Below are 27856 nucleotides of genomic sequence, written 5' to 3'. Positions count from 1 at the left end.
CTCACCACTCTCCTGTTATGCCGTCGTCAAGTAGATTAAATGCGATTGGATCCACTTTCATTGTTCAGAGCTACCATTTTCATAATCTCCTTGCGTTTTTCGTCTTACTCCCAGGTCGACCGATAGTGGTCACTGCCCCGTTCACGCCTCATCACGCTTTATCGTGATACATCGGCAGCTTGAGTGGGCTGCTTTTTTGTTTTTACATAACATACCTAGAGAAGGGCGATAAACCCGCGGAGAGGCTGCATTGTTCTTTTAGTGTGTCTGTAGAAAAAAAAAAGATTCGCGGTATCGCATTGCCTGGAATTGTATGGGCCGCTGGAACATACCTGTAAGAATGATGCTACCGTGCCACCTTTCTAAGTGCTTCTGCAGGCTCTTTGGGAAATTCGTTGAGAAAGGAATCAGCGGTTACTGAAAGCTAGAAAAGCAGAAGTGAATCCTTGACTCATTTATAATATTTCATCTAACCTGTTGTCAGCCGACTCTTTTCTGACTGCTGGCAATGATCATGCGGCAGAACACTTGCAAACAGTGCTCTCATTTTCTTCTCGTCGGACGTCCCTGTCGGAATGCTGCGCATTGCGCTGTGTGGATTTCTTTTGCAGTTGTATTAATGCTAATTTGATAGATAGGTGTCAACGGGTACAGTGTGATTATTTTTGTTGCTGTTGCTATTGTACCACTCCTGCCTTGGCAACCAAGGGGTAGCCAATGGTATTTTCAAAATAAATAAATAAAATACTAGAAGCGCAGGGAACGCAGAAGCTATGAAAAAACTTAGTTGTTACTTGCTGCGCACATTTTATATGGTCCTGTTAGGCGTGCCAAAAAACAAAGTCGAGGAACCTAGACGGCTAATTTGCGTAGAAAGGAAGCCTATACTAATGCCTGACTGAGTTGAAAAATACATAGGCGAGTACGGCAGCGGAGGAAACAAGGTATAAGAAAGATGGAAGCTAGTGGGTTGGATTTTCGATACACTCTTGTTGTAAACAGCTGTACAGTCATCCGGAAAACCTTGCGGCCAGCTTTTGCCAGTAATAGGTACGGCAAGTGTGTTTCTAATTCTGTTATTACTCGTTCTGTTTCTGAATGAGAACGAATTCGTACATGTTTTGTGCTGGTTTCCTTTACTGCTTGGATACAATCTTCCTTAAATGGTTGCAGCTTTTTGCAAACTTGGTAGGAAGACACCTGAACAGTATCAAGCCTGGAATTTGTAGTGAGATCAGCAAGCTGTTCTTGCGATGAATGGTTTTGGATTTTTAGTGAACGCCGTTGGGGTTCGGGGTCAGTTTCTCTGCTTGTTTTGCGTGTATCAGCACTTAACAATCTCAACTGACGCTGAATTTTTCTCAAATGGCTTGTTCTGGCAGGAAATTAAAAAAAAAAAGGTGCAATGGAAACCCAGTATGCAGTGCAGTGTCAGGATGCGGACTTGTGAGGAGCCGATCAGTTAACCATACACTCACGAGGACTGCAACAATTCTGCTCTGTAAAGTGAAGCACACTCTTGAGAAAAAACATAATTTTTTTTCCTACATTAGATAAGAATATTAGAATAAGGGGGTCATTATTGCTCTTTCGCGAGATTATTGTGTGTGACGCCTCCATGACTGTTGTCCCTCGTGGTCATTAGCGGCGTGAGCCTTTTTTGGACCTTGCCCTCTGTACGTATTTCTTGAACACCCTGCTGTGCTAAAAAGCGCTCTTTTTGAGCCCCGCTTGACTAGGAGAAATGCGGATTCATGCATTTTCATTGTTCAAATTCTGCACTTGCATCATTTCTTTGAGTTTTATGTCTAGTGCGGAGACCTATCGATAACGGTCACTGCCCGTTTCACATCTCATTAGGATTTATCTCTGCAACCTTGCAGCTGAGGTGGGTTGCGTTTCCTCTGCATAACCTCCAGGAAAGAAGGTCGACAAACCCATGAAGAGGTTCTATTGTTCCAACTGGGGAGCGTGCTGAAGTGAAAGAGCGATATGCTCGATATCATATTGCTAGCAATTGTGCGGCCTACAACTACACGATCATACCTCTATGAATGAAGATACGTGCCACGTTTTTCGTCCTTCCTGCAGGCAGGCTTACAAATTATATCAGAAAAAAATGAACGGTTACTGAAAGCAATAACAGTGCGAGACAATAATCGATTAACGTTAAGCTTTTTTGGTAACAATGTTAAATATTCTGCGAATAAAAAAGTGACCAAACTATGCTTCGGCTTAGATAAATATCTGGCAACAGCTGTCATTGATCACCTTCTGAAAACTTGTGAAATCCTCTAAGGCAGCTTAAAAGCAAAGATTGTACAACGAAACACTGTCATTCAAGTAATTTTCCACCCTGCACTCTTCCTCGATAAATAGGCGCTCATGATACGTAGCACTCTTCGACGCCCGTACCCAAGCGGTGGTAACGCAGCGCTCTCCGCGATATTGCTCTAGAACAAGTGTTCTAGAGCAATATCGCGTTCTAGAACATCTAGTGTTCTAGAACATCTGTTCTAGAACAGATGTTCTAGAACAAGAACATCTTTTCACAAAAGGAGTAAAACCTCACACTAGCAACCTTGGGGATGCGTGCACGGTGCCCGCCAAAGTAAAACAGTCGCTGAGCTTCAGCACCCAAAAGTTATAGAATGAAATTGAAGTTTTTATCCGTTTGTTGACTTAAGAAATTTATTCTTACTTCCGCCACAAAATATCTACCGACAGCTTTTCTGAACATTAGTAAAAGGTTTTCTTAATCACGCAGCGTGTTTCGTTCACCGTACCTCCGTGGTGGCGCTACAGTGCTCTCCGCTAGAACGCCGTGGCTTTTCGTTACCGTGCTTAGTATGCTTCTGGTGGGTGCAGTCATGTGGAGGGTGCCCGCGAGGGGTGCTCATGGAGGGGGGCGGGGTGGGGGGGGGGGGGGTAGGAGAAGGGACATGTGTAGCATCAAACCCTGTTAATGATTCGGCTTCATCGGTGGTTCAGGGGTCTCCCGTATGCAGCTCTCATTGTAAAATTGGAAGCGCGGGCATCGCACTAAGAAACAACAGAACACTTCTCAGTGGATGTATCTGCTTTCGAAAACGATCAGCCTTCAAATTCCGCAACACTTAGAAGTGGACACGTTTTATTTTCCACTAAAAAGGTTAAAGTGAGAAAAATTCTAGAAGGAATTCCAGGAAGTAAAGGTAGCGGGTTTCTTCGAGTATAAAGGAAGCAGAGACTAATGGGTCGAGGGCGAGAAAATTAAAGAGCCCTGGGAGGTTATGGCAAACGAAGGCAAAAGAAGGCAAAAGAATGGCAAAAGAAGGCAAACGTAGCAGGGGACGGCAGAAAGTTAGGTGGGTGGAAGAGATTAAGAAGTTTGCGGGTACAAAGTGGCCGCAACTGGCAAAGGACAGGATTAATTGGAGAGACATGGGAGAGGCCTTTGCCCTGCACTGGGTGTAGTCAGGCTAATGATGTTGATGATGGGTGGTTATATAATCAAAAGAAACACGATGCAAGAAAATGCACGAAATCTATCAGGCTGGGTTCATGTACAGTCAAACACTGTAGGCGATCCGGAAAGCCGTCTGCAGCTGCTGCCAGTGTTGTACGGGAAGCGCGTGCCTATTAATATGACTTACTGGGTGCAATGTGACAAGCGGTGAAGCTGTGCACCCACTACTCCCTTTTCCAGCATTGTGCGACACACCAGATGCTTTGCAGTGCTCGTTTCTCATTCCGCCATCGCCTTCCATGATCCATATACTGGGCACCGAGCTCCCGTACGAAGTTCCCTTTACACGTGGCGAACGGAAATGATTAACCATGAGGTTCTTCAGAGAAGGCCAAGCGTCTTTCTTGCGTTCCAATAAACGTGCATATAACTGGGCAGTCAATGACTGACAACTAAACATGGTATAGAAGCAGATATACATTGGGCAGAGGAGCAGTAGTTATTCACGCTGTTCCTGCACTAGTTTTTAATTTTGGCAGGCAGCTGCTTTGCTGTAGCGGCGCTTTATATCCAAAGCAAACACACATAAGCCTATTCAGTATTCGTGCTATGTTCTGTGCCCTGTGTCGTCCAATCACTGAGAAATACGGTTGCTTCTAGCTCTGGTCATCACCATTTCACGCCCAGTTTCTCGTCACAGCGATAACGGAGGAGAGGCTTTCAAACCTCCCTCCGAATTGTTCAGGTCTTTCTCTAGAATACTGTGCCTTGGGGAGAAGCGTGGGGCACTCCTTCTTCGATAAGCCAGTTCTGCCTGCACACGTCAGAGATACGGCCAGTAGCGGTGAAGTGTTGCGTGTCGACATCGAAAGTAGTAGCATGAAGGGGATATGAACGTGGTACTCTGGCGATTACGGCAGGATATGTAACTTCAGGCATCTTCTATTGCGAGGCAATGAATTTGTTGCCTCCACCGCGACTTAGTCTACGTAACGCTACAAGTTATTAACATTGCAGAACCAAAAAAAACCTCCGGATGGCTCTAGTCATAGATGGTATATTTTCTGGGGACTCAAAAGACCACAGCAAGCATTGCTGCGGAGCAGTACACTTTCTTTTTTTATTTAAGAGGGAAGTCAAGAAACGATGGGGGCTATTTTTTTAGATTCTAAGTCGTATAGTAAAGAGAAAAAATGAAATTTTCAAACTTTAAGAGAGCAACAAAACTACTCTACTGGTAATGTGCACTATATTCGCAATAATAACGTGATTATTAACTTTTTGATTTCTGATGAAACAAAGTCAAGCATAAGTTCTGATATGGCTTTATGAAGGCCGCCATTAATAACACTAATATTATATAAGCCATGCACTGTATAGTCCACATACACTATTAGGCGGCAGTGTTTAATTATTACAGCAAAAAAATTTCTTATCTAGATTGTCTAATAATTTTTTCAACAGCGCATGCTACACAAGGACACAAGACGAGGAAACACACACACGAGCGCTGAACTGCAACTTTATTTGAGAAAAGGCGCCAACCTCTACATATATACCCTCAAGGAACCGCCCACTAGGGTAAAACCTAAAATCACTGCACGTGTCAAGCCACAAGCAAGCCACAAGAATTTATTCTCGCTGCTTCTTGTAATCTTTCTTCTTTTTTTGCGGTCTTGGTCACCTGTCTACTGTATGCTTAACTCTTGAATATTTTTTCTTCCTTGTGGCTTGACACGTGCAGTGATTTTAGGTTTTACCCTAGTGGGCGGTTCCTTGAGGGTATATATGTAGAGGTTGGCGCCTTTTCTCAAATAAAGTTGCAGTTCAGCGCTCGTGTGTGTGTTTCCTCGTCTTGTGTCCTTGTGTAGCATGCGCTGTTGAAAAAGTTATTATGAATAACCAACTAGCCCGTGAGCTCACCCTGTTCTAGATTGCCTCACAGAAACTTCGCGATCGGTTTGAACTGAGCCGGTACGCTGATAGCGTTCGTCTATTCTCAATCTGGCACCACGCAAGATTGTGCCTGCCCGGAGTGCCTGCCCGGAGTTGCATAGATTCCTAGTAAGTCAGATGTCTTATAATGCTTAGTTACGTAATCGCGAAAGCATTGATTCGCAATAAATAAATTGACTGCTAACGTAAACACACGGAACCACGCAATGGCTCAGCAAATGAATAAATATTCTCAGATGAATAAAAGAATATTTGTGCGGTTTCAATAACAACATCAATTTTAAAAATAATTGATGTGCAAGACAGAGTGCTTGCGCAGAATACGTCATAGGAATGCTTCACGAAAACAATGTATCTCGTAGTGGCCGGACATGCAGAATCAGAAAGGGTTGGTCCCAGCAAGCACACCAGTAGCAATATACATATTTAGCATACCGGAGACCCTGTACCGGTTTGCCGGACGCATCCTGCGCACGCGTAGTGTCGTCGTGTGGGGCCAGACGCAGTCACTGCGCACGCGCAGCCGTGTCTCGTAAACCACTATAGGTCTACGTTAAGAAGTTTCTGCTGTGCTGAAAACGTCTATTATTAAAGGTTTGCATAGCGGAGATGTATTAACGTAGACGCATACCGGAATAGCGGTCGGTGGCTACATGTTCGCGGTGACACCACCTGGCCCGTGCCCTGGCCATTACGCGTTCCCAGCAGGCCTCGGGTAATCTGGTGTATGTCTATGCTAGTCAGTCTTTGCTATTCCAAATCTGTCTGTTATCCGGTGTCACCAACATTCACAACATACATGTTTCACAATCTTGGGCATTGCGCATTTAGTGGAACGGTTCTCAACACTGTTATTGGACGGTGCGCCACAAGCTGACTAAGGACGTTACATCGCGAGGCGCAACGCTAATGTGTAAGCCGCCTTTCTGTTGCGCATATTGTAAACATAGAAAAAACACGTCAGAGCGTAGGTAGCTGGCTGAGTGCGCTTTGAAATCCTGCTCTTCCGTAGTCAGGAGCCGATGAAGCTGCGTCTGAGTATTGTAACTCATTGCATACCTCATTCGGTTTAGCGCACCTCAAGTTGATTTAAGCTGCGTTGTGCATTTCCGCCTGCTTAAAATAAAAATGGCAAGAGGTAGCCCTTGATAAATTGTGAGCAGCTTCCTATTGTTACCTCCACCCCTCCACGGTGGCTCATTGGTTACGGCGCTCGGCTGCTGACCCGAAAGACGCGGGTTTGATCCCGGCCGCGCGGCCGAATTTCGATGAAGGAGAAATTCTAGAGGCCCGTGTGCTGTGCAATGTAAGTGCACGTTAAAGAACCCCAGGTGGTAGAAATTTCCGGAGCCCTTCACTACGGTGCCCCTCATAGCCTGAGTTGCTTCCGGACGTTAAACCCCAATAAACCAAACCATTGTTACCTCCATCTCCAGCGACGTCAGGAACACGGCCCTCAACGCACGTTCGTGCGCAGCATGGACAAAAGCCGCTTCGGCAAGCTGTGCATCGGTTTTATCGCAAAAATGGCAGATTACGTGACCCCAGTGCGAACAATGCCAACAGTCTTTCTCTGTTCACCAGCTGCGCCGCAGTTCAAAGCGAAATAGTGTTACAAGGATGGTGATTGGCATTTTATGTGAAAAAAGCACTGATATTGCGTGTAATTTGGAAAAAGAGACACCTAAATAAAAAATACGGTGATATTAATGCGGCGGGAGTTTCAGACTATGGTCATGCAAGAGTGAATGTTGATTTGGCTCCCCTTATTACCCCAAGTAGCAAAGTTCTTGAGCACGCAGATCTGGGCCTTCTGCGTGCAACTATCGTCAAGATTTCAAACTTATGTGGTGTTGGATGCAAGATTTTTGAACTAAGTTGTGAACTGACATTGATATGTCAGTTCACAGAAAGCAGAAGATTTGACAGCCGTCGCCGTAGCTCAGAGGTAGAGCACCGGACACGTAATTCGGAGGTCGTGGGTTCGGATCCCACCGGCGGCAGTGGTTGTTTTTTCTTCTGCTTTCCTAATCAATTAGCTTTAAGCCATAACATATTCAGTAATATTCTAAATTGATCAACACCACAAAATAAATAAATTAATTAAAAATAAAAAAATCCCCTGTGCCCCTTGGTTTCTGTGGCTGTTGGCTTCTTTCATATTTATATAACGAGCCCCTCATTCCCCTTCTCTTGTTTGCTTAATTGCTTAGCGAGGGCCTCGGTTCTGGCAGCCTTGACGCCATAGGAAGCATAAGAGGGTTCTCACGCAGCTTCCACCCTCTCCGTTCGATGACGTTCTACGTCACACCTGCGGTAACTGAGGACGTTCCACGTCCGCCGCTTATGAACGTGGGTGGCGCTGATGAACACTCTCAAGGTTAGGTTACTTGTAAACATAAATACCCCCGAAAGCAGAAGATTTGACAGCCGTCGCCGTAGCTCAGAGGTAGAGCACCGGACGCGTAATTCGGAGGTCGTGGGTTCGGATCCCACCGGCGGCAGTGGTTGTTTTTTCTTCTGCTTTCCTAATCAATTAGCTTTAAGCCATAACATATTCAGTAATATTCTAAATTGATCAACACCACAAAATAAATAAATTAATTAAAAATAAAAAAATCCCCTGTGCCCCTTGGTTTCTGTGGCTGTTGGCTTCTTTCATATTTATATAACGAGCCCCTCATTCCCCTTCTCTTGTTTGCTTAATTGCTTAGCGAGGGCCTCGGTTCTGGCAGCCTTGACGCCATAGGAAGCATAAGAGGGTTCTCACGCAGCTTCCACCCTCTCCGTTCGATGACGTTCTACGTCACACCTGCGGTAACTCAGGACGTTCCACGTCCGCCGCTTATGAACGTGGGTGGCGCTGATGAACACTCTCAAGGTTAGGTTACTTGTAAACATAAATACCCCCGAAAGCAGAAGATTTGACAGCCGTCGCCGTAGCTCAGAGGTAGAGCACCGGACGCGTAATTCGGAGGTCGTGGGTTCGGATCCCACCGGCGGCAGTGGTTGTTTTTTCTTCTGCTTTCCTAATCAATTAGCTTTAAGCCATAACATATTCAGTAATATTCTAAATTGATCAACAGCACAAAATAAATAAATTAATTAAAAATAAAAAATCCCCTGTGCCCCTTGGTTTCTGTGGCTGTTCGCTTCTTTCATATTGATATTCTGAATTCATTCAGGAACGGATGCGTGAAGCGTGCCGAATATGCCTTTGTCACTTGTAAATTTGGTCCACTTTGATAGGCATAACACTGGCCAGCTCACCTTGTTAATCACCTTCAGCGCTCCGTTGCTAGCTTCGCGAAATCGCTGCTAAAAGTTTTATTTGTCGGAAAATCCTGTGCGTTTTTGTGGAACAGACTAAGCTTAATCCATCTTTTTATAATCTATGTGGCAATAATAAAACAGCGTTGACTTTAAAATCGTTTGCGCGAAAGCCAAAGAAAAGCCAACGCGTTCTTAAAACTGAGGGTCGCTTTGCATGGTTAGGCTTCATGTGAATTACTTCTGCTGTCATATCAGTTATCACTTCGGTTTTGGTGTTCGGATTTTTGTTCACGCGTGGAAGTTGTTTGAATACCGTAAATGGGTTAACGCCCATATATATATACATATATATATATATATATATATATATATATATATATATATATATATAAGATGCGAAATTGAGAAACGCTTCGTTTCTCAAAACGAAGCGTTTCTCAATTTCGCATCTTATTTTAAACTAGCAACCAAGTACGTTTACCTTATTGTGCTATATATATATATATATATATATATATATATATAGCGAAGTATACGCTTCGTTAAAGGGAACATATTTATTCTACTCGACGTTTCGATCGGAAGACCGATCTTCTTCAGCATCTCCTGATGAAGATCGGTCTTCCGATCGAAACGTCGAGTAGAAAAAATATGTTTCCTTTAACGAAGCGTATACTTCGCATGGGCTCGTTATAAATATGAGAGAAGCCAACAGCCACAGAAACCAAAAGACAGAGGGGATTTTTAATTTGTTTATTTATTTTGTGCTGTTGTTCGATTTAGAATATTACTGAATGTGTTATAGCTTAAAGCTAATTGATTAGTAAAGCAGAAGAAAAACAACCACATGGCGCCGGTGTGATACGAACCCACGACCTCCGAATTACGCGTCCGGTGCTCTACCCCTGAGCTAAGGGGACGGCTGTCAAATCTTCTGCTTTCGGGCGTGTTTATGTTTGCAAATAACCGAACCTTGAGAGTGTTCATCAGCAGCACCCACGTTCTTAAGCGGCGGGCGTAGCACGTCCTGAGTTACCGCTGATGTGACGTAGAACGTCATCGAACGTCGAGGGTGGAAGCTGTGTGAGAACCCTCTTATGCCATATATATATGCGAGTGTGTGTTTGTGAAACTGTTTATTCTGTACTTCACACTTCATATTCGTAGGTCTTTGGGAGTCCACATATCACAAATGGCGCAGTTGTACACCGGTTAAGGGGTGCGCCACTGCGCCACCACCAGAGCCCTCATAACAAAATGCGCTCGCAACATGGAAACATGCGCTAGGGCCTGAGTTCCTCAGTTGATGCTAATTACGTTACAAATACCGCAGATGACGATTGCTACGTGGCGTGCATGTTTTCCCGAGTGGCCACTCGCCAGCTTCACTCCAATCTGCCTAGCATTGTAATCGTCTCTGACAGCGTTTTGATGATGGCAGCATACCCTTTCAATTAAAATTCCTTGCCTGATTTCGAAGCTCGTTGCACGTAAAATTGCTTAGAGTATCTTTAGGTGTTGAAATCGCTTATCTGATTACTTCGAAATTATGGAGCAGTTTTCAGCCCTCAACTTCAAATGTATTCGTAAGCGTCCACTATGTACTATGGTGTTTAATTCATTTCAGTATAATTAAAGCGTCGAATAGGACAACCCCGGCCCTTTTCTAGCGCGCACGTGAACAAAACAAGCTCATCTTATTGTACTGCGGGAGGTGGCCGCAATTATTGGTATTATGTCATTTCATTTCGCTAGGCAATGACCGCACCCTAGGCAAAGTCAAACGCAGGAAAAAGATGTGTTTTTGCTTCGCAATCATCAAGGCTTTTGCGACATGAAAGGAAAAGCCAGGAGGGCAAAACAGTCAAACCCGACCCATTGTTTAAGCGAGATCGTGCTTTATCACTCAATGCTATCTCATGTCTCTCTGATAGCTGGTGGCTTAAGTAAGCATGTGGTCAAACCTCGCGACGTACGCCCACACGTATGCTTCTCTTGAAATACTAGGCCCTCAGACATTTGGCATCCCCTCTCCTATCTGTATCGGACGCTCCACTGCGCGCACTGCGTCTGCGAAGCACGCGCGATTCCCTCTGCGATGCAGCCGCACAGAGGAGGGCATCGTTTCAAGATGGCAACCTTTCCTGCGCGCCTTTTCTACGCAAGATTACTAGTTCTGCTTTTGGCGCAAGCCTCAGTCACCGCAGCAGGCAAGTGCAGCTTCATTATACGCTGTGTTCTTAAATGAAACTCACTAACTTTAATGCACTTTAAGTACTCTCGCTATGTTTATTTATTTATTATTGTGTTTTTAGGCGCTAGCTTCACTCTGCTGCGTAAAGGCGGGTAACGCCGTGTGTGCAGCATAACTTTGGCATGTGGTGTCCAAAGAGCAGCCTTGGAGGCAGGTGGGCCACCTAGGTAACGTGACCTTGTGGCGTCATCACAACCTGCCCACATCGAATAGTCAGCAAACTGCCCGCCATGGAAGGTGGCAGTTAAATTTATGATTGATCGTTTGGGAAGATCAACCTCGGAGGCACAAGACCCACTGCTCGCGGCACTTTCCATCGCAGGGCAGACGCGTAGCTCTTAACCGCTGCATCACTGCGCCAGGAGTGGTATGAGGACTCCGAGGGATCTGTGAATGTAAAGTATAGAACGACATCCTGTATATTGCCGCGAATGGTTGTAGTGTTTGTTTGTTCATTCTTCAAAGCTGCTGGCACACCGCTTTATCGCTTTGTTTAGGATGCAATACGCGCCTAGATTTATCTCGATTGAATGCATCCAGGCGGAGCCGACTCTGCGTTGTTCCAGAATTTTCTAGTAACTTTCCAAGCTTTATCTCGAAAGTTCGCCGTCAGCTTTAAAGAGACCACGGCTGAGAGCGGCGGGAATTCTGTTCGATGAAGCCGTGACCCGACGCCAAGGACGACGTGCAACGCCACAGCCAGGACATCTGACTAGAAGTCGTTATCGACGGCCGCAAAGCTACCGCTCTAGTCTACACAGGAGCCAAATATTCGGCGATGAATGGAACATTCGCTGCGCAGCTGAGGAAAGTAACGACCTTTAGGGACGGCGCGCAAATTCGCAACGCAGGGGGCCACCTCATTACGCCACAAGGACGATGCGCAGCGCGTGTAACCTTCTAGGAACATACCTATCCCACGACCTTCGTAGTGCTACGGCAATGTTCCCGCGTAGTGATCTTGGGCATGGATTTCCTTAATGAACATTAGGCGATCATCGACCTACGATCCAAGCTGATCACACTTTCCACGCATGAGGCCATCCCGTCAATAAGGACTCCGTAACATCACGTTGCACTTCGTGTCCTAGAGGAACAACTGAGTGTCCCACGCCGCTCAAGCGTCATCGCCACCGTAAGTGCCACGGAAGCGAATAACACTCAAGGCATTATCGAGGGGAACATGTAGTTAATTCTCGACCGAGGAACCAGCATCGCAAGAGGAATTGCACATTTCCGCAGTGGACAAGCCGAAGTACTGCTGACTAACTTAAGCGATGAATACCGGCACGTTAGCAGAGGAACGACGATTGCTTTCCTCGACGAAATATTTCCTCACCCTCTCCGCCCCATCCGTAGAAGATTCGCCTGGCCAACAGAACTCGCCCACTTTCGACACAAACCCAGCCCTGCCCCGGAACAGGCAAGACCAGATCCGCAATGTCCTTCGAAGCAACCGCGAGTGCTTCTCGTCATCGCCGAAGGTCCGACAAACGCCGATTGCCAAGCATCCCAATATAACCGACTGGCACGCCCAGCCTCTCCGCCAAAGCCCCTACCGAGTGTCTACGCGAGAACGGCAAGCCATCCGGGACCAAGTAGAAGAAATGCTTCGTGACGACATCATCCAAGCTTCAAAGAGCCCCTGGGCCGTACCGGTTGTCCTAGTGAGAAAGAAACACGGCACACTTCGATTCTGCGTTGATTACCGCCGCTTGAACAACATCACAAAGAAGAACGTCTACCCCCTCCTCCGCATCGACGACACACTGGACCGGATGTGCAACGCTAAGTATTTCTCATCCATGGACCTCAAGAGCGGCTACTGACAAATTGAGGTCGATAAAAGATCGAGAAGACCACATTCATCACTCCAGATGGCCTCTTCGAGTTAAAGGTGATGCCGTTTGGTCTCTGTTCCGCACCAGCGACATTTCGGCGAGTAATGGATACAGTGCTGACAGGCCTGAAGTGGCAGATTTGTGATGACGTCGTTGTGTTCGCCTCAAACATTTAGGAGCACCTAAAAAGGCTTCGAACAGTACTAGACGCAATCAAATCGTCCGGCCTAACCCAGAAAGCAGAGAAGTGCGACATTGCCTATGAAGAGCTGCTCTTTCTAGGCCACATTGTTAGCAAGGAGAGAGTACGCCCAGAGCCGCAGAAAACAGCTGCTATCGCAATGTTTTCGCCACGGGCCGATAAGAAAGATGTGCGCAGATTCCTCAGACCGATGATTTCTCAATAACTTTTCGCGCGTCGGTGAGCCACTGACCCACCTTACAGAAGCAGACGTGCCATTAAAATTAGAAGCGCCGCAAGTGGAAGCCTTCAAGAAACTTCAGCGTCGTTTACACTCCCCGCCGATCCTCGCGCACTTTGACGAAAACGCCGAGACTGAAATTCATACCGATGCATGTAGTGTGGGCCTAGGCGCTGTCATTGTTCAGAAAACTGACTGAGTGGAGAAAGTCATAGCGTACTCTAGCCGTTCCCTGTCCAATGCCGAGGCTGATTATTCGACAACCTAGAAGGAGTGCCTTGCCGTCATCTGGCTTACGTCGAAATTCCGCCCCTACCTGTACGGACGACCATTCAAGGTGCTCACCGATCACCACGTGCTGTGCTGGCTTGCCAGTTTTAAGGACCCCTCCGGCCGCCTCGCTGGGTGGAGCCTGCGCCTCCAGGAATTTGTCGTCACCGTCGTTTACAAGTCCGGACGCAAGCACTCTGACGCCGACTGCTTGTCACGAGCCCCTGTAGATGCACCGCCGCCGGACGACGATGAGGACGCCTTTCTGGGACCCATCAGCTCCAGCTCTTTTGCACAACAGCAACGATCGGACTCTGACATAAAATGCCTCATCGAATCCTTTGAAAGCCAGGTTTCTTCACCTCCCGCCTCGTTCAAGAGAAGATTGTCTTCGTTCTGTTTACAGAATGATGTCCTCGTGATGAACTTTGCGGCGAACAAAACCGCCTACCTCCTTGTTGTTCTTCAGAAGTTCTTCAGGCTGCACACGACGAGCCGACAGCTGGACATCTCGGCTTTTCTCGCACCCTCTGCCGCGTTCAACACAAGTATTACTAGCCACGAGTGTCTGCCGATGTCGCACATTATGTGAAAACCTGCCGAGATTGTCAGTGATGAAAGACCTATCCACACAACCAGCAGGGTTTCTGAACCCCATTGAACCCCACTCACGACCCTTTGAGAACATCGGCATGCACTTGCTTGGCCCTTTCCTTAAGTAAACATCTGGAAATAAGTGGATCATTATAGCGACTGACTACCTGACCCGCTACGCCGAGGCAAAAGCCCGACCAAACGGAACGGCAGCAGAAGTCGCGAAATTTTCCGAACAGTATATTCTTCTGTCACGCGGCGCTCCCGATGTGCTCATCACGGACAGAGGAACAGCAGTCACGGCGGAACTGACGCAAGCCATCCTGCGTTACAGCCAAACCAGGCATCGGAGGGCAAGTGCATACCATCCGCAGACCAACGGACTGACCGAGCGCCTGAACGAAACCATCGCCGATATGCTCGCCATATATGTCGGTGCCGAACATAAGACCTGGGACGTTATCCTGCCTTAGCTCGTCTTCGCATACAACACCGCAGTGCAAGCGACCACCCAGATGACGTCTTTTAGGCTCGTCCATGGCAGGGAGGCCAAGATCACGCTGGACGCCATGCTGCCAAACGTTACCGAAGATAACATCGACGTCGCCGCCTACGTTCAACGCGCAGAAGAAGCCGAAGGATTGCCAAATTACGGATCAAAGACCAGCTGCGGACCGACGCCAGACGCTACAACCTACGAAGACCCAACGCGGAATACAAGCCAGGAGACCGAGTCTGGGTTTGGACGCCCATTCGCCGCCACTGATTGGGTGAAAAACTTGTGTACCGCTGTTACCGCCCGTACAAGGTTCTTCGTCGGCTAGGTGAACTGGACTATGAAGTCGTATGAAATGACTGCATCCCAGCACGCCGCGCACTCCCAGAAGTTGTCCATGTCGTCCGTCTAAAGCCCTATTATGCGCGCTAAAGCTCGTTGAATTTACACCCTTGGTGTTTATTTTTACACAATCTGTTTTTTCCGGCCGCATTATGTACTAAAGCATCGGGTCGGTGCTTCTTTGAGAGGGGAGTAATGCCGCGAATATTTGTAGTGTTTGTGTGTTCATTATTCAAAACTGCCGGCACGCCGCTTTATCGCTTTGTTTGCGATGCAAGACGCGCCTAGATTTATCTCGATATATTGCATCCGTGTAGTGCCTACTCTGCTTTGTTCCAGAGTGTTCTAGAAACTTTCCAAGCTTTACCTCGAAAGTTCGCTGTCAGCTTTAAATAGAGCACGGCCGAGAGCGCGGCGGGGATTCTGTTCGACGACCGCCGAGCACGCTTGTTGCTACGTCGCCGCGGAGTGATTCAGTTCTTTGCGGGCGCAAGTCAGTCCAAATAAAGAGTTATGTTTCGAAGACATTCTCGCTGTTTTCCTGTTCGCCCGACTACAGAAACCACTAGGTGCCAATATATGGCAATCAACCCACTACACCATGGGGTCATATTCTTAAGGCGGAGCTTAAGAGACCCCACCAATTGTTTTTTATTTTATTTTTCAAGTGCCAGCGAGCTGATGTCAGGAAACGTGCAGCTCCTTTCTCGCTTGAGTTCAAACAGTGAGCGGTAATTTTGTTGGCAATTACCAGAATTCTAGAACTGCGCACGTCATAAGTGCTGTCAGGTGTCGTAAACCTGTCAGGTGTCGTTAATATAAGGACCCGTCTATGGACTGTGTCCACCTGTAACTAACCTCACCATGTGTCGCACGGGCTTGGAGTGATATAGAGCAAGGATATATTTTGTTTTTTGTTCTGGAATATTATGTTTTATGGCATTGCTTGTTACGGACATGCTAGATGTTACGGACATCTAGTCGCAAGCAGGCGGGGAGTTTTTTTACTGTTTGCTACTGCTAGAGGTGCGTTTTAGACCCGCGATGCCACGCGCTCGAGTATTCCGGCCCTGTAGAGAAAAACGACAGATCCACGCGAAAAATACGACAAAATGCTTTGTACTTTCGTCGTAATGACCGATTTCTATTTTGCTTTGTAGTTATTTTCTTTAGTATTTAGTTATTTTGTATTATCTATCAGTAGTCTTTAGCTATGTTCTACTTTTCTGCGGTAACTACACAAAATTTTGCTGTTACTACAAAACTTCCTGTGTTTGTTACAAGTTCTTGATCAAAAACATTACAGAAAATATCTTGTGACGGCAGAAACGTTTCTATTGTGTTTATGGACTGCATACTCCTAAACATTGCTTTAAAAAATGCGCCCGCCCATCTTTGTCTCTATTTGGCCAGTCTATCTGTTGCACTGTGGTCATGTGGTTCCTTCAAATCACAGCCACAGTGATGTTCTTCGGCTATTTATTCTGAAAGACATGTTTCTGAAGGCACTCCATTATTCTAACTGATTCTGTGCCTATCAGAGGAAGATGCAAGCGTGTATGCGTCCCAGAACACACAATGCATGCAAAATTTATTTATCAAGAAAATGATAGCCAGTATAATGGGAACCCTACAGAGAGTAATAATTTGTGCGGGACAGCTGCCCCGGGAGCAAAAGGGAAGAAAAAAGCCGTAGTTCGGCAGCAAGTGAAGCCGCTCTAATAAAAGGCCCGGATGAAGGAAATTCTATTCTCGATATTACAGGAGATATAAACTGCAAACCGAGCTAGTTCAACCTGTTGTCATGTTCTTGTTTACTTAAGATTGGGCGCCGAGGCATTCAGGGGCGCATGCACGCATGCACGCACGCACGCACGCACGCACGCACTCATATACCCTCGCGGGTGCGCGCACACCCGCGACTCAGAGACTTGTTAATGCAGAACGTTTTGTTTCTGCCGCTATAGACGAGGGTGGCGCTGCTAAACACACTCAAGGTTACTGAGCTGCACAAGATTGGATATCCACTGCCATACCGCAGTTGGAAGAGCACCATAGGCGACAGGCGCAGACTGAAGGTTCAAATCCAATTAGCGGCATGGGGTTTTTTCTTCCATTTCCCACCCAATCATCTCTACGCCATAAAATGAATACAAGACCGGTTCCCCATTGGTGAACATCACAAATAAAAACGAAACGGCCGCCGCGGTGGCTCAGTGGCTATGGTGCTCGGCTGCTGTCCCGAAAGACGCGGGTTCGATCCCGGCCGCGGCGGTTGAATTTCTTTGGAGGAGAAATTCGAGGCCCGTGTACTGTGCGATGTCAGTGCACGTTAAAGAACCCCAGGTGGTCGAAATTTCCGGAGCCCTCCACTACGGCGTCTCTCATAGCCTTAGTCGCTTTGGGACGGTAAACCCCATAAACCAACCAACCAAAAACGAAACGTGGGTTCATTATCTTATGATGTCCTCTGTATGAGTGACTGTTTGCTTCTTTCATTTGTATGCCAAAAAGAGCCCCTGGGTTTCCAGCCCTTGTGTTTGTACATACAGGGTACAAGATTTTGGGCAGTTTTAAGAATATACTTATTCCGTTGCAACTGCGTTTTTTTCAACATAGCATTGTCAGTGGTATACTGCATCAGAATACAGCTACGATGTGCCTGCTTGCAGGCTGGGGTACTAATTTTGAAAAGAAAACCACTGAGCTATTACTGCTGTGCTCCTTATGTACTGAGAGGCCTGTAGCATATCGTAAGTATTATTTGGTTTTAAAATTTCTAAAACCGAATTATCCTCGGCCCTGTGGCTTAATAATTTGCAGTCATTTCTCGCATCATCAGCAAATAGCAGTTCTGTGGGGAACGAACTACGACATCCATTCAACCGCGTCAGGTCGTGGCGCTAGTGCCACGTGACAATCTCTCCATCGCCCGTGCTGCGGAGTTCGCCACTCCTAGCGATATATATCGCTAGACTCACAGACGCTGAAAAAACGTAGCTTAGGTATACTAACGTTTCTACTGGCTGCCAGTTTCGGTTAGGGTGATTAGTACGCTCCAGAATATATAGCACTAGAAAAAAAATTCGCTGTGGCTTAGCTTGGTTAAGCCCGGTAATTGCGAAAGCAATATCCGTACCTACGCCATGGTTCAGCTGGTAGTGTAGCTGGTGGTGGTGCTTGTGGTTAGACTTGTGGTGATGCATCGGTTATACAATCCAAACCAATCCAATGCAATCCAATGCAATGCAATCCAATCCACTCCACTCCAATCCAATGTACTCTAATCTAATCTAATGTAATCTAATCTAAACTAATGTAATCTAATCCAATCTAATCCAATCCAATGCAATGCAATCCACTCCACTCCAATCCAATGTACTCTAATCTAATGTAATCTAATCTAAACTAATGTAATCTAATCCAATCCAATCCAGTCCAGTCCAATCCAATCTAATTTAATCTAATGTAATCAAGGTCAAATTAAGGTCAATGGTGGTCACCGCCGCGGCACGGCAAAGGCATGAAAGTGCAAGTAGTATTGCTTTCTCATTAATAAAAGATTCTACAGTGATCCGCATTTATGACACAGAAAGGGTACAAGAAATGAACGTGGAGAACAAAAAAAGGTCGAAATGACAGGAGTAAAGAGCCTGTACAATCCAAAGAGGAAGGAGTAAAAATGAAGTAAGCTGTCCTCTATCATACTACCTTTCATAAAAGGGAGGGGGCATTAGGAGGCAGCTTAATCCCTTTTAACTCCGAACGCTCATTCCCTTTTTGCTCCAGTGCAGTGTATTCGTGGTTAGAGTGCCCAGCTTGCACATATAGACGAAGAGATATATATAAACAAGAGAAACGCATACAAACATGCACAGAAGCTCAGAAACCAAAGACATATTCATTGGCTGCATTCTCCCTAGATTTGTTTTTTCTGGGGAATTCGCACTCGAGCGCATTCATGACCACCATTCAATCAAGACGTGGTTCTCGACATGGGCTGTGGTCAATACAAGCACAGAAGTGCAAGTGTGGACATTCGCGCGCACCTATGGGCGCGTGTGTTTGTGTGTTCTGAAGCCGAAGTGCAATCCATGAACATGTCTCTGGGTTTTGACTTTCTGTACGCGTGTATGTATGAACCTATCTATCTGTCCACGTTAGTCTGGTTCTTTTAATATGTCCACGTTTTAAGCGCGTCCTACTTTTATAATGCAGCATTGTGCCGTCTCCTTTTCAATAGCTATAAATTTTGGGGTGTTATTACACAATTATTACTGTGCTGAAGAAGTCACCGGTCGAAACGTCAGTAAACCTACAATGTAAACAAAGATAGCAAGAGGGGGTGAGAGGTTAGTCTTTCTTGAGGACTAAATTATTTGCACTGACAATAGTCCTTTTCGGGACTAACCATGAATGGTCGAAGTGTTGGCCCTTTGGTACTATCTCCACATTGTCGCACTATCTGTCGTTTGGGGATTAACTGAAGAGGTTGTAACTCTTGGTCCCCTAAGAAACGGGGCGCCAGTTAGTCTCCGGGAGCAGAGTTAAAAAAATGCAAACAAGCGTGATTTGCAGCGTAATTTAGAGTGGGGCACTTTTAGAACTCTCTCATTACATCTAGTAACAACACAGAACACAAAAACAAACACACATGAAAATACCAGGATTCAAACAACAACCTTTGGAGTGTGAACCGAGCAAGCACAGAGCCAAGCCACTATAGCATACGCACTTGAGCACAGAATAAAAACCTTGTATACGAAGCACACAAATTGCTTGGGTTTACCGCTCGCAGTTTCATGAAGCGTAGTGCGGTGTAAGCAGTGTTGTAAAATTTTGCAACAACCTACGGTAAGCCTTAAAGCACACTCACAGTGGTCTAGATAACGTTTTCGGCCAAAAAGGAAGCGCCGAAAAGCCGTAAAGTATCGCCGAACCATCGATACCTTGAGCCGGTACGCCACAACCACCAATCCTTTTCTGCTCGTTTCTTTTGCGGATTAATGGTTTTATTGCACCAACTGACAGCTGCACATTGCTGTCTGTTGAAATTAAATACAGACGGCTTTGACTGCCGGGCAGCGGCGACGGGAAATTGACAATTTGCCACAAAGCGTTTCGCTAAATAGCTCCAGAACTTACACAGCATCACGTAAGATAGTAAACCAACGGAAACGAAATAAACTGCGTATTTTTTATAGCTCTCTCTTTCAACTCACTTTCGACACGTATTTAAGATCATAGTACTTGTCAAAGCACTTTCTCAGCTGCTGGTCGCCTCAGTTCCATGAAGCTTTTTTCTCGGGCAAAAGGGTCTATCTGCTTCAGCAAGGACAACGGCGGTTCTCTACCTAAAATCAAGGCTCGTTCACACTGGGGCATACGGAGGCAAGAGCGACCGAAATCTGCCGCCGTCGAAGTGTTGCCTCGTTCACATCTGCCGGCCACCATGTCTCCGGTCGTGCCGTACACAGATATGCTTAGAAAATTGTAGAGCACTGTTGTATAGCGTTGGAGAAATGCAAAAGCTTGTGTTTAAACATCAGCAACATTTTACAGCAAGTCATGGTTTCCACCTCACTCTTACTCCGTGACCCTGGGATGACGCCAGCAAATTTTTGCAAGCCATAGTTGTCATCAACATCCCCAACGCGCTTTGCCGTCGTACACACCCCAACACGTTCACTTCATGCCCCTGTAACACGCTCGAGCCAACGGGGATACTTTTCTTATGTGTTGCGTGCCCACATAGCACACAGAGGGTCCGCGTTCTACCTGCAATGCCGGCGAATGTCTTTTTTAGAACGGTCATTTTCGTGCGGACACGCTCTGAAGACATGCTCTGCCGTTACAGTATGCGGACAGGTCCTGTACACGCCACTCGTCACGCAAGAAATGCTTTCGCATTAAAAGGGTATACGTCGACGCTGTCTACGTACCGTAAGCGTATGAACGCCTACGGACGTTAAACGAAGGTGCTCTGCGGGACATTGCATCATTTCTCCCATTCCTGCTTTTATTTCACCGTGTTCACGGATACGCAACGATATGCTGAGCCCAGTGGTTCCATGTAGTTAGGACGGGAGGCGCTCTAGTCAAAAAACCGACGCACCTCTTAACCCTAGAAGCGCTCGAATCGTCACTCTAAATGAAAAATAAAGCAATTTCATCACTCATACGTCTCGTTATAGGTGAAGGGAAAGACCAATGCCATATTTATGGCCAGTGAACGCATTGTAGAAGACAGTAACAACGAAGAAATAAGTCTGAAGCGAGGGGCTCTGCTTTAAAAGGCGCTGTCATGCTTGTCGCCGCGAAAATACAACTGCTGCTATGCTTCGTTTATTTCCTTTATTTAACTTTCGATCGGTGAAAAATCTTCATCGGAGGGAACAGTGAACGTTCAAGCCTGAGCTAGGGCCGAGAAAATGGGGGGAGCAGGCGGCAGAACAAAAGGTAAACAAATTTATATCAAATGAAAAATGAAAAAAGCAAAAATGATTAAAATAATACAAAAACTTCAAGCACTTGCATAGGAGCACCATTTCGTTTATCTGACATTATCAAGCGAGCATCGGCTTTTCCGTTCATCAGCGCCCTTTCACGGAGCGAACCGGCAAACTCAGCGAGAGCTGCCGCATTGAGCACGAAGCCAAGGCCAAGACTACCGTTGTCTGCTTGATTTTCCCACATTCTTTCCCTTACCACGATGCTTGTCACAACCCTTCCCGACAACCCGAAGACGGCAAGTGAAACCGGCCGATACCAGCAGGCTCACCATTCTACGATCGAGTCTCGGCAATCTGCTCTTCCTTTTTCGAGGGTACTGAAGTGTAGAAGGGTACTTTCTTGAGCTTGTCGGCACATAATCACTAGGTAAAGGCGCAGCGTGACTGAGACCGGACGAAATAAGTACGTAGACACAGCCCTGACTTACGGCTGATGACTTATTAGTGTCATGTTTGACAGCTGTTTTTGCCCTGCGCAGTCAATATGTGCCACGCGCTGGTTGTGGTCGTTTTTCACCTATTTATTGCGTGACAGAAAGCTCGGTTCTAGGACCTATCCTTTTTTCTCTTTATGTGAATGACCTTCCTGTATATGCAGAAAAATCAGATGTCATTATGTATGTGGACGACAAGGCTATGATAGTTAGTGCCAAATCTATAGAGAATGGCAAAATGGTGCTTAATAAGGAGCTTCAATGCATTAAATCTTGATTCCAATCTAACCGTCCATCCTTTAACACTGAAAAAACGAAATATATTCCTTTCAAATCGCCCCATAAACCTGCTGCATATCACTCTGCAGTTGCATATCGGAGCTGATGAGTTGCAGCAGGTTGACGCAATCACGTACTTAGGAGTGTTCTTCGATAAATATTTCAACTGGTACCTGCACATTGATGCCCTGTGTAAAAAACTGTCGTACTCTTGCTATAGATTAGCGAAAACATCTAAATATTTTCAGACTAATACGCTAAAACAATATATTTGAGTTTGTTTCAGTCACAGCTGGCATACTGTATTGAGGCCTGGGGCCATACATACCCATCGTATATCGATCCCGTGGTAAGGCTGCAAAAAAGGGCTCTTAGAATTACCAATATTGTTGAACTTATAACTCCATCGCGGCCTTCATTTAAACAAAATAACATTATGCCACTAACTAACCAAAGAGGCTATCGTTTAGCAATTTTTGTAAACAATTATATTTGCAACTCTAGCACCTTCCCTTTAGTTTCATACAAGCCCCCTCCGTCTAGTTGTCGTTCAGCCACTCATGGAAAGTTCTTGCTTCCAATATCTAACAATCATTATGGTAATCGATGTCCCCGGTTTTGAGGTGTCAAAATTTCGAATTCTATCCCATGCTCAGTCATATCTTCACCTAATACATTAAGAGCACTGAAGCATCTTTTTCTTCACACAGAAGTGTCTCAGTAAAGCGACACTATACGCGTCTGTGGCGTGGACGTTACTGTTAATCTATTGAACGCGGCAGTCTGAATGTAGAAGGACCTTTCTTTTTTCTTTGGTAATATTTATGTCATACAATAATGCTTCAGTTTGTACAATGTTGTTTTGAATTGCAATTGTTTCATTCTACACCGACAAATGTGTATTTTTTTCTCCTGAAACATCAGTAGACTTATTTGCATTCATTTTGTGATCCATGACTAGCCTTTGGCTAAAGATCTTTGAGTGTTTTTATGTAATGACATGTGTGCTTTGAAATAAAGAAAATAAAAAAGAACGGTCATCAGTAGTGTGGCAGTGCTGCGTCTGTTTTCTTCTTTGATCCTGTCTCAGTGGCGCTATGCCCTTAAGTGATGAATTTCAAAAGTGTACCGGCGCCATCAGGCAAGCATGGAAAACTAAGAGCAATAAACAACTGGTTTCTTCACAGATGGGCCAACAAAAACACATGTCCTTTAAACTTTTTTTTCCGGAATGACAAAATGGAGAAACAGGCATCTGCTGCCTACATGGTCCAAACCAGTCAGTAAACGTCTGGCAGCAAATTAAGAACAAGTGATGCTTTTTTTTTTGCGCGATTAGTTGTTCAAACTTTGAGTAAGCGGAAAGCATTTGGTGCCACAAGACTTGCCCTGAACACTTCTGGCACCTACTGAACCCCATAAAATCGGCGGGAAAAAAAGTGTGCTGCTGTGAACAAATTTAGCATCAGCTTAGCAGATCATGGTCGCCCTGGCCTGTGTTTCACGCGCATGGGGCAACTCTCGCCGAGTTTGCAGATTCGCTCCGCCATAGGATGCTATCAAGAGAACAGTAAGCGCTTGGGTGATACTGACAAATAACTGGAAAGGTGTACATACGTACCTGCACACAGAGTCGCAATCGAGAAACATGCTCTTTGGAATCACTTGGTGGTTGGAAAACACGCAAAAACGAGGACGAACAGGTCCACATGCAATTGCAATCGCCCGTAAAAACAATGAGCACACTAACGTCGCCGGCGAGGCGCTGAGGTTTGCGAACACATTTGGTAACTGCTGTTATTGGAATGTTAGTAACGGTAGCGCCGAGCGTTGCCATCTCGATACTCTCGGCTGTATACATGCGCACATTCATGCCAGCGAGTGTCTGGGCCACAGTCGTATCCTAGAACCGCTTCGTTTTTTTCATTGAGCGGTGGCTACTGTGTTAAATTATATTCTCCTTTCCTGGAAATTAAATGCACCTCTTAAAAACACAATGAAGCTGTGGGCAAAGCCACTTCCTCTCGATGAGAGCATTTTACAAACTCTCGTGTACCAGAAGTAAAAGCCTCGTGTGCCACTTATATAAGGCAGCCTTCTGTCACACTCGAGAGTAAAATATATTACACCCAAAATTCGGGATCCTGAATGTGCCGATTCGTTAGCTGAGTTGTTTGTTTTTAGATTGTTGTTATCAAGGGGTATAAATACCAAATAACGTTTAGATAAATTAGAAGTGCGAATGGCGTCTCTGTAACCTTCTTCCTTCTGTTTTCTAAACTATTTTGAGTGTTACATTTATTTACAACTACGTCATGGGCTTTGTCTTTAAAAGGTACCAAAAAGTTATATATCGAAAGTAGTTGTAAATTTCGAATGGTAATTAAGGGCATTGTTACTTTCTTTAGGCCTGAAACGTCTCATAGTCTGATTTGTATTCTTCGCAGACACGTGCTCATTCGAAGACGGCATTTGCTCCGGATGGGTCTCCACCAACTGCAGCAAGCAGGCCTGCTTTGAAGTGCTCAAGGTTGCGGGCATGAAGCACGGGCCCACAGTGGACCACACACATGGAACAGGTGAAGCTCAGCGCACCAAGCTGTCGTGGCCTCTCAAGCCTACTAGTACTGTAATTTGTGCACCCTTCGGAAATTGTTCCCCACGCCTCTTTACCACATTTGGAGCATGTTGTTTTATTGTCGCCTTCATTTATCTTCGCTCCCCTTCTGTACTGACCTTGTCGAATTTTTGTGGGTTTCAGCTTTCCGTGTGAGGCTGAAAAGTAAAATCCGCCAACCTTATAAGGCACTTACAGACCAAAAAAATGTGTTATTTATTTATTATTGCTTGTAAATTTGATTTGTGATCGATTATGCAGCCTTTATATTTGTGCGATAAAAAAGGAGGTTTACTGAGGTAATGGGCAGTGTTCGCTGATTTTGGAATGTTTTAGTTAAAAAATTATAACAACCATTTGTTGCGCGATGCCACAAGGTGCTTGATTATCCTTTTTAGGAATATTCATTGATATGCCATTACAACTGGCGGTTCACATCACTGGGAAGAAATATATTCAAACTTACAAAAAACCAACGCAAAAAAAAGAGAGACGCACGAAAGCACTGTAGCCATTACCCTCAGAATTCCTGTTTTTCTTGCGCTGGTATTGGGAAAGTAATTATGCAGAATCATCTATAGGGGAACGTGGGAGCAGCGTTGAAAGGCGACTTTTATCTGACAAGCCAAATATGGATTGAGCAGTCTTTTAACTTAAATTCCAACTGCTCGGAAACAACCGGCCTGCCAAATAATGTGAATCAAACAATAAAAACAATAAAAATTATGAAATATAGATAAAGGATGTAAAATAGCGCGCCATCAGACATGTTCGCAAAGTTGATGATTTATTATTGATGATTTATCAAGGATTATGTCGTACTGCAAAGAGTCTCTGCAATGCTCGCCAGGAATTAATGCTATAAACCTCGCCACTTCCACTGCTATATTTCATGCGATTAAGCATGGCCATCACTCATCATGGTTGTCGTGTTGTCACTGCAACGAAAAGTTAGTTGCCATGTAAAGGCTTAAGCAAACTGCTACAAAACTGCTAGTCATACAATCATGTTTCTATCTAGGCGGCTAAACTTGCTTTGAAAATTATGTTATTAAACAAAAAAATGATGTGGTTCAGCTCTGGTTAAATCTGGCTGGTTGCGAAAGCAATAGAAACAGTAGAGCAACTAGATTCACATATAGACTCTTCGTCGGTGACTTCCATAGCGAGACTCCTCGAGGAGCGCGGCACGACCGGCTCCTCCTGGCTGCGGTGGAGAGAGCTAGCTGACGCCACGCGTAACCATAGCAGCGGAGAGGCTGACGTCACACCGTCTGTTAGGCGCGGCGGCGGCTCCTCGAGGAGCAGGGGGCTCCACGGACCACGCGACGAGCGGTTAGAACAGGCGTAGTATTGCTTTCGAAATAAAACTTCATAACATTCAAGCACTCTTCAAAGCGTCGTGATTAGAAGCTATTTCCTGCGTAGAAAATTTGCTGCAGTTCATGCTTCCACGCGCGGCCACCAGTACCAGCTTGAAGAGAAACTTCCGATTCACCTGTGAGCGCATTCTGCGCATCTTGGGGTGTGCACCATGGTCTCTGGAGAATCGAGTCAACATAATGCCGTCGACGTCAGCACATATTGGGATTCGGCTTGAAGTTAGGCACGGCAGCAATGCCCACATTGGGATCGTGCTCTTAATGTTGTCGCCTCTGTGGTCAGTTATTTCTGTTTCGTTTGTTGCCTTCAGCGGTACATCTACATATCTGTACGGCCAGAGGCAAAGCCAGCAAAGCGAATAATTCTCTTTCGCTTGTTCCCAAAGAACGCTGCCAAGAACTTTTTTGACTGCCAGCTTCAAGCTGTTTGACTCTCGCGCTGGCACAAACTTGCCTTAAAATGAGCAAAGTTTAACTACTAAGTATCTTCTACGGAAACTTCACCCGAATAGCATTCACGCATTTACTTTAGGTTATCAGCAGAGTGCCGACCGAATAATCTGCTTGCGCAAGTCAATCTCGCAGAAAATAAGGAGCTGCACTAAAGTATTTTCGAGATATTTGTCCCTATTATTCCACCTGCGGTTAGTGCACACAATAATTACCTCTAAGTCGCCCGTGTTTTCACGCCGAAAATGATTCTTATCAAACCATCCTTGTGTCGCTTAGGAAATACACGTTGCCAGTTTGTACCATTTCACGCGCAGTACACCGCCTCTAAACACAATTTGCAATTACCATATTTCTGCTAACACAAAATTCAACTTTTATTTCAGGTTTCCAGAAACAGGTTTAAAATAGGAATTTTTTTGAATAGTCATAATTGTTTCCATGTAATTTTCATTCCGAAAACATACTAGTTCTTCAGTTTCCCGTTAGAGTTACCACAAAAATTTAAGAGATGAGGCAGCTACTCTTCAGGGCGGCTTTCCCTCTCCGCAGCCATGTAACGGGTTAAAACGTAAGTAAATGCACTGTATTTGTTCCATCCGATGCTCTTTACCAAACACCAAAGTGCGTAGAAGTTCCATCGACTTAACACAAATAAGGTTTCACCATTGATTGATTTGATTTATTTGATTTATTTCCATTTCAAGAAAATGGTGAAAACTGAGGCAAAAATCTGCATAAAGCAGCTTGAAAGGCCCTCAGTCTCTGTACAATGGCAGCAGCACAGGAAACACATGCACAGTTTCTTATAACACTGTAACGGATAAAATGAGCGAGCTTAATAATTAAAAGGGCCTGATAAATTTTACAAAACTTGATAAATTAAACAATTGATCGCACACACATTAGAAGATATTGGTATATCAAATTTGTGGGTGTTCTACAAACATGTATAGCAAACAACGAATACATACAAAAACCTTTTGCAGAAATTGCTCAAGAAAAAATAATTCAATGAAATTGTGTATGTTGAGTGCAAGAGTTTATATGTTTGTTAAAGTCGGTTAGTGAGAGATAACAGATGTTTATGCCTTATGCGAGGAGATGTGCATTGGTAGTTAATGCGCACTACTCATTACGCACCGTCGTCGTCGTCACTTTCGTCGTCATCTGAAGTCGTCGACAGCTCGCAAAAAAGTTAGAGTCATTGTCGGAAAGAAAGTCTATATCGTGAGCAGCGTTTCTGTCAGAACTGCTACAAGAAGCAGCACATTTTCTCGGACACC

General features: G+C 45.3%; 1 protein-coding gene across 2 annotated transcripts in view; it reads left to right on the top strand.

The window, feature by feature from the left end:
* The first annotated feature begins 10666 nt into the window (after positions 1–10666).
* The window catches only part of LOC149370516 (MAM and LDL-receptor class A domain-containing protein 1-like), a 197706-nt gene continuing 180516 nt past the window's right edge, over positions 10667–27856 (top strand). The window contains exons 1-2 of one of the 2 annotated variants that reach the window (XM_089562069.1): positions 10667–10887; positions 24569–24700. In XM_089562069.1, the coding sequence (XP_089418195.1) occupies positions 10776–10887; positions 24569–24700 (244 nt within the window). In that variant the 5' untranslated portion in view covers positions 10667–10775. The remainder of the gene's footprint in view (positions 10888–24568; positions 24701–27856) is intronic. The other variant, XM_089562058.1, reaches the window with a different exon arrangement.

This window comes from Amblyomma mixtum, chromosome 1 (assembly GCF_055824585.1).
Source record: "Amblyomma mixtum isolate Tamu chromosome 1, ASM5582458v1, whole genome shotgun sequence".
NCBI classification, from domain to species: domain Eukaryota; kingdom Metazoa; phylum Arthropoda; class Arachnida; order Ixodida; family Ixodidae; genus Amblyomma; species Amblyomma mixtum.
Note: the sequence above shows the minus strand (reverse complement) of the source record. Positions and strands in the feature narration are given on the sequence as shown.